Source organism: Pimephales promelas, chromosome 11, assembly GCF_988280905.1.
Source record: "Pimephales promelas chromosome 11, fPimPro1.hap1.1, whole genome shotgun sequence".
Taxonomy (NCBI): domain Eukaryota; kingdom Metazoa; phylum Chordata; class Actinopteri; order Cypriniformes; family Leuciscidae; genus Pimephales; species Pimephales promelas.
In genome coordinates this window covers 3,723,326-3,736,982 of record NC_142779.1, presented here as the reverse complement: position 1 = coordinate 3,736,982, position 13,657 = coordinate 3,723,326, and the positions used below count along the sequence as shown (strand labels likewise).

The 13,657-nt window shown below is 37.6% G+C and overlaps 1 protein-coding gene across 10 annotated transcripts in view; it reads right to left on the bottom strand.

The window, feature by feature from the left end:
• fgfr2 (fibroblast growth factor receptor 2) overlaps positions 1-13,657 on the bottom strand; it is a 76,850-nt gene that overhangs the window by 32,788 nt on the left and 30,405 nt on the right. For 7 of the 10 annotated variants that reach the window (XM_089116767.1, XM_039671679.2, XM_039671683.2 and 4 more), the window contains 4 exons: positions 12,477-12,743; positions 11,038-11,112; positions 7,861-8,030; positions 5,291-5,414 (listed from right to left, as the gene is read on the bottom strand). In XM_089116767.1, the coding sequence (XP_088972893.1) occupies positions 5,291-5,414; positions 7,861-8,030; positions 11,038-11,112; positions 12,477-12,743 (636 nt within the window). The remainder of the gene's footprint in view (positions 1-5,290; positions 5,415-7,860; positions 8,031-11,037; positions 11,113-12,476; positions 12,744-13,657) is intronic. The other 3 variants (XM_039671685.2, XM_039671687.2, XM_039671686.2) reach the window with 2 other exon arrangements.

The following is a 13,657-nucleotide window of genomic DNA, read 5'->3' as shown; positions in this document are numbered from 1 at the left end:
TCACACAGGAGATGTGGAGAGGTCAGCCTTCACAGACATGCAGCGAAGGTTTACGGGGGATGTAAGAGGATTTAGGACTGAGGGGCACAAGAGGGGGCACAAGAATAGCTCAAAACAATGGAGCAAAGCAGAAAGAGAAAAACAGAGAGGGCTGGGGTTAAAGGGATGCAGAGTATAAAAGATGCCCAACAGATGGGCAGTGAAAAGAAAAGACAGACAGATGAAGAAGAACAGATGAGAAACACAAATTCAGACAGAAAGTCTTCATTTGGAGTTGCTAGCAAGTGTTTTAGATTGATTGTGTGTAGGGTTGTAACGGTATACCGGTATGACGGTTTATCGCGATATTGACATGTACGATTATCATATCGTGCACATTTGCTTATCCGCGGTAAAAAAAAACAAAAAACAAAAAAACAAAAACAGAATTCACCTGCACTGCCGCATGCAACTTCTTTCAGCTTGACTGCTTACTCCATATCCGTACAGCGCTGAAAATGTCCGAGACAGAGGCTGCTAATCTCTATCTCCCGCCAAAAATAAATAAATAAAATCTGCAGTATGGGAATATTTTGTAACTTATATCCGAAAAACGATCGTGATGTTGTCCTTGAAGATGGATATCCAGTTTGCAAGATATGTGGACGAAGAGTGGCTGCAAAAGGAGTAAACACGTCGAACATGTTCTCCCATATTTAGGAACACCATCCCTCCGTGAAGATAAAGGTTATTCATAACTTTTATAACTTAAGGCCATATTATTTCTGTCATGCTGAGGGAATCCCGGTCTGTCAAAAAGACGCACACATGCGTCTTTTTGCGTTACAAAACAGATGCCACGTAAAATGTGCGATTTAAAAAGATAGATGGATAAATAAAGCAAAATATAGCTATGCAGTAGCCTAAATCAAATCGCGATGTGCGTGTCTGTGAATATACAACGCAAAAAGACTGGTGTGCAAGAATGAGAACGTGTCTCTGAATGAGCAGCGCCGTTTCGTCTAGTATATCTAGTACACACTCAAGTACGCATGACGCTCATGGTTTTTAAAGCTGTCTCAGCCACTACGAAGACGTGAACACATGAACATATCTAGACAGAGAACACTTAATGTGCACTTTATAATTATTTTTTTAAAGAATAATCATCAAATACACTGACTGAAACTCATAGGTGTTCAGTAGGTGTTAACGCGGGGTTAAATGTAACACGGACCGTTTACACAGTCAGGATCAAGCAGGCTGTCCTTCCGCTATTTTTCTCTTGCTGCCAGAAGACGGTCTCCCGCGAATTTGCGGAAAGTTTTGATTATATTTCGTGAAGATACTGGACAAAGAGTGTTTTGACACCATGAAAGTAGTTTTTTTCATCATAGGTTTTTTTCGGTTTCTGAGTTGGGTGTACGTTTCCAAATCTAACTTTATATTGCCTTAATCACCGTCTTGTTGGCTCAAACATAGCACCGTTTTGAAACATGTCAGCAATTCCTAGCGACTGTTAGCTAGGTTTAAAATATGTAATTCACAGCGGGGTTAATTCTAACAGAGTGGTACAACTAAGCCTCCAAGTGTACAATGATAATCAAATGAAAACGGAGCCACACAACTTTTCAGGTTTGAGTATACATTTAACTTTGTTAGACGTTCACAAACAATGTTGGTATTTAAAATGTTTAAAATTTAGTGTTCTATGAATGATAACTTGTTTATTTATTAAAAATATGGCCTGTTATTAATGCAATAAACCCTTTAAATTTTTATTTTAAGCTAATTTGTATTATCATTACTGTTATTATTAATAATAATAATAATAATTGTACATCATGCAGCTGCCACACACAAATGTAATTTAATTGCAATTACAATATTTATAATTTTATTTATTATTATTTATTGCAAAACTATGCAGCCCTTTTCTATGTCTCTATCCATGATATTGATCCATAATAGAAGGATGATTGGATGAGGGATATGTATGGATATCTGTCTATACAGATGCACAAACAATATCAAACTATACAAATAAAATAGTACTGAATTATGTGTGTTACACACAAGTGTTACAACTAACCCCTCTCTCTGTTACAATTAACCCCGCATATGGGGTAAGTTGTAACATTTGCACTCCTAGAAAAAAACTTTAAGTGTTCATTTGTAGCAGAGATGTGCATGTTGCTTGTGTAAAAAAAAGTATTAATCTAACCTAATTATTTTTTAATTAATTGAGCCAAAAGCAAAAGGAGTTAGGTTGTGCCCCGCTCTCCCCTACAACCTGGAAAAAAAAAGTTTGGTTTAGCCTATGATTAAAATATATTACTATTGTGTATAGTTTTTTTGTCCATGTTTTAATTTATTAAACTTCTCTTGTGTAGACAAACTAAAGTTGTTACATTTTATCTGATTGCATTCTCAAAAATACATTTTGTATTCAATCAGAATCCAGATCAGTTATTTCAGACAACCCAGAATTTCTGAGGAAATAAATATACATTTCATAAAGACTCTATTGAAAAAACCTTTGTTACAATAAACCATGTTCAACCAAAAACAATATCTGTTTTTATTCATTTAAGGGCCATTGTAGCTGATGCTGATTATAATAATGATAGTTTTAATATCGTATACCGTGAAACCGTGAAACCGTGATATTTTCTGAGACGATTATCATACCGTGAAAATCTCATACCGTTGCAACCCTAATTGTGTGTACTAAGTAACTTTTCCTTTGCGGTCGCCCCCTACAGGTTGGAAGCGGAATTGTCCATTACCGCTGTCGTAAATAATTTATCCTAGCGCATCCTACTGTCGCACACACACTCGCTGTTTATCTAGCAACAGCTTTGGAATGAACGATGTCCACAGACAAGGTAGATTGCATGATTTCAACATTGCGACATCAGAAACGAAGAAAAGCAAAATAATGACTATTGTAACGTGTTGCGTAAAACAAGTCAAATTTGTAGTTTTCTTATGTCTCATTAGAACTACAGAAACGTGAACCCGATCGCGATTAAACGCATCCAAAATAAAAGTTTGTGTTTATATATATACAGTATATATATATATATATATATATATATATATATATACACACATGCTTGTATATATTTAAGAAATATTTTCATGTATATACTGTATATAGATTTAGTATATATAAATAGTTAGTATATATAAATAGTTAGTATATATAAAAATAGTTAGTATATATAAAACTATTTATATATATATATAAATAGTTTAGTATATATAAATATTTTTTATATAAATAATATTTTTTTCTTAAATATACATGCATGTGTGTGAATTTATATATAAAGACAAAATAATTGTATATATATATATATATTATAAATTATACATGGATGTATATTTAAGAAAAAAAATATTATTTATATATAAAATATTTATATTTATATATATACTATAAATTATATATAAATCTATATACATGAAAATATTTCTTAAATATATGCAAGCATGTGTGTGTGTGTGTGTGTGTGTGTGTGTGTATATATATATATATATATATATATATATAAATAAAATAATTATACACAGTGCACCCACATATATTATGTAAACACAAACTTTTATTTTGGATGCGATTAATCGCGATTAATCATTTGACAGCCCTAGCGTGGTTATAACAGATATAAGACCGCAAAGCGAATCCAGAAGTGCCTTTCACCCTGTTACGACTTAATGAACCACTGAAACCATTTTGGAAACATTATTTTAAGGTAAAAAAAATCTTACTTAGTGTTGCTTTAAATTATAGCAAAAAACTTGCTAGTAGCCACTTGTGCACTACCCTAACCAAGGAGCTTTTCAGAAACCCAACAGAAACCAGGTTGTCAGATCCTCCTCCAAAACCCCATTGAGTCAGCCCACAAGATGTGCCAAGTACCAACCGCTTGCCCGCATTCTCCACCAACTCGCAATCGATCGATTACATCATTAGCCAGGCATTTACAGGCTGATCTGGCATCCCGAAGCGAGACTGTTGAACTCTGGGTAACCTGCTGACTTAGCATACGCGGGAGGGGTTGGGCCTGTGATTGGCTGAGAGAGAAATAAGGGTGGAGATGCACCGATTTACTAGGTCTGGATTGTTTTGAAACATGCCAATCAGTAGAGATTTTGCTGTATGGTTTATAATGCAGATGGCTATCAGTGCAAATATGATCTATATTAACGAGACGAGATTAATGAAGTTAATAATAATAGTTAAACAAGGCAGGCTCTTTGCTCTTGACACTAAAATGAGTGAACTAATTAATTAGCCGTGAGAACAAATCCTAAATCGAAATTGATTTATTTTTTCCGCCTGCATGTCATGTACTGTCAATACGACTTTAAATTACTGTGATATCCCGCCAAACTTTAGTACCAACATGCTCTGAGTGGCAGTGGATGATGACTGGGAGTCCTGAACTTTAATAAGTACATAATGTGCACAAATTGGTATAAGGGGCTTTTGTTGGACGTTATCTACAGTTGAAGTTTCCGCGCTGGAATCTGGCTGACATCCACGGTAAACGGCAATAATTAGTGTCTTTTTGGCTCTTTCAAGTGTCAGTGCTTTGTACTTTGTCCAGCTTTGAAATGCAGGCCAGTTCAGACTGGCGCAACTTTCATTGACCTGTTCGAAGGGTCAGCGAGACTCCAATTCAGGCACAGGGAAAATGTTTTTCGCTCTCCCGACCTTCGTTTTCTCATCTTGTCGTTTTAATTTACTTCCCCGGTTGGTTAGTCTGGCATTAAAGTGAAAAACAACAGAAAAACAGCATAATCCCTTTCCCTGCTTCTTTTCTCTCCTGCTTTCTCTGTGATGAGAGTATTAGACTGAGCCAGACACAAAAAGGCTTTACAACCCTGTAATAAAACAGAAAAGAAAAACAGAGACCTTCTGAAAGACTGCTTTTACTTAACCCAGAACAGGGGCCCTAAATAGGGAGCATATATATGTGTGTGTGTGTGAGCCTTTGTCCTTGCGTGTCTGCGTTCTGTTCATGGGTGTGTGTGCATGCAAAAATATAGCTTGGTTCTACTCAAACAACTAGTGCAGACGGCTATGAGTTATAGGAACAATTGAAAACTTTTAAAGCCACAAGACGCCTTAGTGTAAAACATTTTTCACAGTGATTTTTTTACTGCATTTTTGATCAAATAAAGGCAGCCATGGTAAGCATAGAAAACTATTTTGACTATCGCTCGAGCAAATCGTATCTTAATAGCAGGTGTAAACCGGACCAGTATCCAAAGAGGTCTGCTGAGAGACAAGACTCACCTACTACATCCAGCGTGTAGGTGTGATTGATGGACCCATAGGCGTTCTCCACCAGGCAGGTGTAGTTTCCTTTATCAGAGGGAACGACACTCTCCATGATTAGAGTCCAGTGCTGGAGCCGGACCTGAACAGGAAAAAGGACAAATCAAAAACAGACTTCCAGCATATTACAACAGGACACATTCAGAACAGTTAAAGGTGTAGTTCACTTTTAAAAAAACTTTTGTTGATAATTTACTCACCCCCATGTCATCCAAGATGTCCATGTCTTTCTTTCTTCAGTCGAAAAGAAATTAAGGTTTTTGATGAAAACATTCCAGGATTTTTCTCCATATAATGGACTTCAATGGGAACCAAACGGTTCAAGGTCCAAATGAGAGTTTCAGTGCAGCTTCAAAGGGCTTTAAACGACACCAGACGATGAATAAGGGTCTTATCAAGGACCCTTCGAGTCATGACTCGAAAAAAAAATTGTTTTTGATGAACGAGTTCGAACAGAAACGAGCATCACAGAACAGAGCAAGGCGAGCATTTGTGCTTATAAAACTTAAAACTTTTTTATTTATTTTTGAAATTACCAATCATTTCGCTAGATAAGACCCTTATTCATCGTCTGGTGTCGTTTAAAGCTGCACTGAAACTCTCTTTTGAACCTTGAACCGTTTGGTTCCCATTGAAGTCCATTATATGGAGAAAATCCTGGAATGTTTTCATCAAAAACCTTAATTTCTTTTCAACTGAAGAAAGAAAGACATGGACATCTTGGATGACATGGGGGAGAGTAAATTATCAGCAAAAGTTGTTTTTAAAAAAGTGAACTACTCCTTTAAGTGACTTGTTTACGTAAATCGGATTTGAGTACATTATCTGCCAGACACACATTCTCCAATCGAATTCATCAACAAAACTCCAAGTTTAATTCTCATTCAGCACCTATCATCCTCAATTTCACACCTGTGTGTGACGACTTACAAAATGGAGGGCAAATCTGACAGCAGCACTGACAGGAGAGAGAGAAATTGGCCCAGAAGACGAGGGTTTTTCGAGCGAGAGCACCATGGGAAAAGTAATATCGCCGTGCCGACAGACGAGCAAGCTCCCCCTCCCCCCCTCAGGAATTCAGCTCTCGTGACTGCAGGCCACAAAATCCAGCGTCTCTTCCATGGAGACTTTCCCTCCACAACTCTACCCGAACCCTCGACCTTTTCAGACCCAACAAATTAGGGTTCATTTACCTCAGGCACTAGATTATATACGTTATCCAATGATTCATTTATTTTATGAAACATTTGATATCTTAGAGTGTGTTTGGTTGGCTTGGTTCGTTTGGTCAAAACAAAACAAAATCATTTAGTCCTGGTCCGCTTAGTGTTCATAGGAGTTCACAAAGTTCAGTAAGTTTACAACCTGATTGGTTGACGTTTATGACGTATTTTTCAAGACGTAACTTACCGAACATCCAAAACAATATTGTGTTATATGTGCCAGAGTTTGTTTGGAAGCGATCAATCTTTTCATCGTCTGCTTGTTTGGTGCGCGCTAGACTTCGGATTGGCAGCGTTCACACTAAATCAAATCTTAAAGCTACACTGTGTGATTTTTACCCCCATCTAGTGGTGAAAAGGTATATGACCATCCAGTGAATATTAGTTTCTGTTCCTCTCAATTCCGATTTCGTTTTAACTCCTACGGTGGCCAATGTAGTCCAAGATTAACATGGCTTCCACTTCGACCTCGTCCATGAGTGTTAACTCAAACGTAAACGCGAAAGGCGAAGCTTGAATTAACGGGTATGTCCCTCTTTGGCTAATGTACTTTCAAGATGGAGGGGCAACATGGCGACCGACATTAGAAACCCTTACCCGTATGTATTTTCAATGGCATATTATACACTCGCGAGAATACTTAATTACTTGAACGAAGTAAATATACATTAATGAGCACATATATTTTTGAAAGAACTAAGTGTTTTTAGCTAAGAATAAACTAAAAGAGTTACACAGTGTAGCTTTAAGAGAGCAATCACACTAGAGTACGTTTTAATCAAACCAAAAACTGTAAAACTGTCATCTAGGTGAAGTGTGGTGAGTTTTTTTAATGAAGTAAACCTTTTTCATTTTTTGTATAATGAATTTTTCCAATAATTGCTTTATGTTTACAAAAAACATAAAGCATTTATATTGTTATTAAAAATAATTAATATTTAATATTTTTAAAAGGTAATTCAAGTCTGGATTATGGAATGAACCAGTTCATGGTCCTCTATAGTCAGACACTGAGTCTTCAGATCAATCGAGCGTGAGCAGCTCAATCATTAGTGACCTTGTGTGTGGAACAGCTGTGTTTTCAGAGACGAAAGTGCAAACAGACACTGATCGGGGTACATCAGCCAATCGCCCCACACATCTATTACACTTTAACCAAGAGGCAGTGCTTCACCAACTGTTTTACGCTAACAAATCTGACTCATGCATATCTGCCTGAGCAAAAAGGGTACCTATTTCTCCTTTAAGCATTATTAAATGTATATGTCGAAGAGCTCCAATTCTCATATAGCACTAGTCTCTCACCTTGTAGCCGCCCATGCGATCCTCCTGTCTGAAGAGTTTTGCGTTTTTCAGCCAGCGCATTTTGGGCTTGGGGTTTCCAGCTGCCGCGCACCGAAACTTCACAGTGTTGGCAGCCGGGACGGCGTGCAGCTTCTTCTCCATCTTCTCCGGAGAGGTCCAATATGGTGCCCCTGCAGGCAAGAAGGAGCAATTACAGCCAACCATTAATCTCATGCAAATATCACCAAGAATCACGCTTGTAGTGTACTATATATTTTCTTTGATGTCAGTGTCTAAGCCTTTAAGATTACATGCAGCTTTGATATGCATCACATAAAATCTCCATGCAAACTGGAGGTTTTTATTATCTGCACCCCCCTCTCTTATCTGCTTTCAGCAGTTCATACATCAGCCCCTGTCATCTACAGTGTTTTCTATATCTATGTTTATGGAAAAACTCAAGATCAAAGCCAAAAACAGTAGCTCTTGGCTTAATATTGTTGACTGAAGAAGACATTGATTTGTTTTTTGCATTTGCAATATAAAATCAAAATTGCAATATGACTGTTAAACCAAAAAGGCAGTGATTTAAATAAATACAATATATTTTAAAAATATTAAAATTATTTTACTGTGATTGTTGCGATCCAAATCGCACTTGTAATGCGCTGGCAAAGCATTTGTGTCACATGTAAATTAAGGCAGTTTTGTTATTATTAACTAATTAAAACTATTAAAAAATGACGTTAATCGAAATAAAGTTGAAATAAAGTAAAAAATTTAATATTAATTTTATAAATGAATTATAGAATTAAAATATTAAATAAAATATGGTATAACATTAAAATATTAAATAAAATATTGTATAAATGTTAAATAAATTGTATAAATAAATAAAAATAGAAACTGAAATAAAATAAATCGAAATCGAAAGTACTAAAACAACAAATAAATTAAATAAATTGTTTAAATAAATAAAAAAATAGAAACTGAAATAAAATAAATCGAAATCAAAAGTACTAAAACAACAAATAAGGCTAACTAAAAATGATTTGGAGAAGAAGAAAAAAACGAATAAAAATGAAAAAAGAGCTAACCGAAATTACTAAAACATAAAATGAACAAAAATATATTCGCAATAATAATAAATGCTATAAATAATAGCAAATAACATTGACATGAGATGGCAAGTCAAGAAAGTAAAACAATCAAAATTAATTTTGATCCAACCTAAATATCCCAACATCATTGCCAAGAGAGAGAGAGAGAGAGAAAGCAGGAGGCGCCTGAAAATCAGCAAGGGGAAACAGGAAGCCATGACCACGGATGTAAATCGAAACAGTTATTCACACTCGCAGCACTGCATGACTGCACCGCCCATCTGCTTAAGGGAACCCTGCAACTCACAGTGAGCGGCTTAAATAAAAACATATTCCCGTTCGCTCTGGAAATACACAGGAGAAAAGGAGGATAAAACAAGTCGGTCCAAAAACACAGCGGCTTGCCAAGAAGGAACTGGACCATCACATCCAATTTCTTTTGTTCGACAGACATGCCAACCGGAAGGTTGCAAACGACTTGATATGAGACGTGTAAACAGACATCTTTCCCTTCAGCACGAAGGCACGCTAATTGGTTTTCAGCCTCTCAACGTCTGTTTTCTTTCCTCACCACCCTCAACTTTTTCATCTCATCTCATGGGAATTCTTTCGTAACGGTCATTCTCTTTGACCCCGGCGCCCAGGCGGACAGCAGACTACATATCTGTAAGCCTGACTCCTTTTAACTTTGTTAACGGCTCAGGTTTGAAGATGAGAATGACCCTCGGACATTGGGGTGGAAGGGTCGGATGTCCTGGGAAGCCCCAAGACAGGTGACAGATGGACTGACCAATGAACCTGTATAGACATTTTTCTTCAAAAACTCTTGGAATCTAGAAGGGACTATCAACAAATACCACCGTTATCTGCAAAGATCACTTTGAGACATCCCACCAGCTAATTCCATGAAACTAAGCAAAAACATTTCGTTTTTAAACAATCAGTGTTGTCTACTCCAGCACATCTCACAAATAAAGGAAACTTTCTCGTGAGAGGGGGGAAAAAATTGGTGTTTTTGAGACTGCTGTTGTTGAGGCCCCATTGCAAAGAATTATCAAAGAGTTCTGAGTGGTTCAGCTGGGCATAAATCCAACCCACTGAGCCCAAAACCGCCCCAAGCACAATGCTGAACACCCCTCTATCCCAACCCCAATCCCCCAACACACCCACCTCAACTCCACTCGTTCGCGGCCAAAGGCCAGACCTCCAAAGCTTACACAGAAAAGTGTTGGTGCAGATCCAAACCAGAGCCCATTAGCTGAAAAACCTCGCTCCACCCCTCTTTCCAACAACCCTCTTTAATATTTAGGTTTGCACAACTCAAAACAGATTTTGTTGGGTATGCCACTCGTTTCAACAGTAGAAATGCAGTCAATTTCCTTTCCTCACCTGTCACAGGTTCTCCAAAAATGTAAAGCAATTAGAAATGAGTTGCATTTTTTTAACTTTAAGGTCAATGGGTTATTTCAATGGTTTTGGGCCATCTCATCAATATCCCACTCTCGTGTCGTTAAAAAGGGATGTTGTAATGGGACTACATACTGTAAGTCGTCATCAAGTAACAAGTAAACTTATCTACTCAATAGTAGTTTGTGTGAGTAGGTGCCTAACTTTACTTCTGGAGATTGTATTTAGGCTTCAAAAAAAACAAAATTCCTCGCAGCACTTTATTGATTAACAAGGCTTTGTCTAAACTTCATTAATATTCTACCTCAGGTCTTTCCATTTTGCCATTCTCCCAAGTGGAGCCCAGTCCAAAACACATCTCTTAGCAGTTAAATTACAGACAGGCCCCTGATGGACTAGCTACCTGAGAAGGGGACGACACAAAGACACAAAGGAAGACGGAAAGAGGGAATGGAATTCTGGGAATGCGTCTGTGCTGGAATTGCTTGATGACATAGTTAACATCAGACTCCACTGTAGTCTGCCTCAGTGAACGTAGCAAAAAACAAATACCTTCGTTAATAAACCAAAAAAAAACAATACAAAAACAATGTATTGCATCGGCAGCTCGCACTTTTTTATTTTCTCTAAAAGTGCATTTCACATAGTACGTTTTGGCAACTGGTGATTGGCCGTCAGTCCCGATACTCACGCATTTGTTCGCCGTCCGCCCCAACATCGTCCGATCGCTCCGTGTCGTCCTCATCGTCACCGGATGAGATGGCATCTGCAGAGAGTACCGGGAACACTGTAACCGTGCTTTGTTTCCCCTGTCACCCTCACTTCTATGCTAACTACCATTTTCAATTATTAGCTATTTCTGACACATTAATATAATCTGTCTCATCAACTCGCAATAAGTCACTATTGCGAGATATAAAGTCGCAAATCTGAGAAATAAAGTCGCAATTGCGCAATATAATAAGTCTCAATTTCATAATATAAGTCACAATTCTGAGAAATAAAGTCGCAATTGCAAGATATAAAGTCGCAATTCTGAGAAATAAAGTCGCAATTGTGAGATATAAAGTTGCAATTCTGAGAAATAAAATCGAAATTGTGAGGAAAAAAGGACAGAATTGAGACTTTCTATCTCACAATTCTGACTTTTTTTCTCACAATTGCGAGGTCACATATCGCAATTCTGACTTTATAACACATAATTGCGAGTTTATACCTCAAAATTCTGACATCTTTTCACAGAATTGTAAGATATAAACTCGCAATTGTGAGTTATCAGGCCAATTATAGTTTATATCTCAAAATTCAGATTTTACAACACGAATTTTCGACTTTATAACACACAATTGCGACTTTATATAAATCAATTCTGACTATACTGTACCTCGCAATTTTGACTTTATAACACGCAAATGCGACTTTATATCATGCAATTCTGAATTTATGTCTCGCAATTCAGAGAAATAATGTTGATTTGCGAGATGTAAAGTAAACTCGCAATTGTGAGAAAAAAAGTCAGAATTGTGAGATAAAAAGTCGCAATTAGCTTTTTTATTTTTCATTCTGTGGTGGAAACAAGCTACCATACATTTCAGATAAGTAACCACTATAAAATTGACATGTGAGGTGTAAATTACTCTACTTTTATTTCTTTGTAATATAAATCAAAATGAAACACACCAATAGAGCGTTAAACACGGCAGTTTTCAGTCAACTGAAACGCAATATCTTATATAGAGTATTTATATGATATTAAGTTTCAGTTAAATTAAAAAAAATATTTTGTTGAAATTTCAGAAGGATTTTAAAATGTCACTGCAAGATACGATTGTGATCATGGCTGATATGAATGCTAGCTGGCAAACTGTCAGAAAGACGTAACATGACAACATGCTTGTATAACACAACAACAAAAGGAGTAAAACAAAGGCAAACAACAGGCATTTCAACCAATAAGTTCTTTTACAGAGCCAATGAATGTCGTAAAAACAATACAGCCAAATCCGAAACGTGCAAAGTTTTTTATAGCGCCATTCAATTTCAGGCAGAGACGGCGTACGAAAACTCGTCTGCGAATATAAAAAGTCTTATTCTGCAGACGGCGCCCCCTGTGGTAGACAAGCGCCTCACCTGTAACGTTTACGATGAAGCAAAGCGCGTCGCTGGCCTTTGAGCCCGCGACACTGCACGCATACAGGCCCGAGTCCTTAGGGGTGGCGTCGCGGATCTGTAGCCACTCCTGATCTATGAGCGTGCGGTTGTCAGGGCCCAGCGAGGAGCCGTCTTTGGTCCAGATGATGGCGGCCGCCTCGGGCAGTGGGCAGTTGAGCTTGAGCAGTTCACCCGGGTGCACCGAGCACAGGGTGGGCTTAGAGTTTTGGTTTTTGGTTGGAGGCTCTGCAGAGCGAAGAGGAGGGCATGAGGAAAGGGGTGATAGGGTGCACAGAGAAAGAGAAAGACAAAGAGCAAGAGTGTAAGACGAAAAACACGTCACCAAAATAACATCCCTAGAGTGACTAGTGAGAGTGTGAAAAGGAGGCTTTAGATCATCAATTATATAATAGCTCACCCAAGTATAAGTCTATCCCAAATAAAGACACCCCAGAGTGTCCCATTAGCTGTGAACTGTGTACATAGAGCGTTTCTGGAAGCATGCAGCTGTACCAGCGGGAAAGAGTGTGGCATTAGCAGTGCGTTGACATGAAAGAGGTGCCGGTTGAGAAATAGGACTCAATATTTGTTCATTTCATAAACAGAGACTTGGGTTTTTCTTTCCCTGTCATTTCAACCCCGACCTCACACATTCGAATTAAGCCATTATTGCCGGCTTATTACATTTTTCTGTCTATGTATGTGTGTGTGTGTGTGTGTGTGTGTGTGAGAGGTAAATTATAAAACCCATATTGGTTGACCACTAGTTCGTTCCAGCAAAACATACCATCTATATCCATTTCAATTCACATGAGATTTCATTGAGAGCAAAGCCAAGATGAACAGAAATCAAACACTCAATCAGAAAGTCCGAATGAGCAATAGAAAGAGGGAGGAATTCAGGAAAGACATTTTATCCATGTAATTAACTTGATCTTTTGGGTGGAGTGGTAAACAACGATTAAAGGAGTAGTTCACTTTAAAAAAAAACTTTTGCTGATAATTTACTCACCCCCATGTCATCCAAGATATCCACGTATTTCTTTCTTCAGTCGAAAAGAAATTAAGGTTTTTGATGAAAACATTCCAAGATTTTCTCCATATAATGGACTTCAATGGGAACCAAACGGTTCAAGGTCCAAATGAGAGTTTCAGTGCAA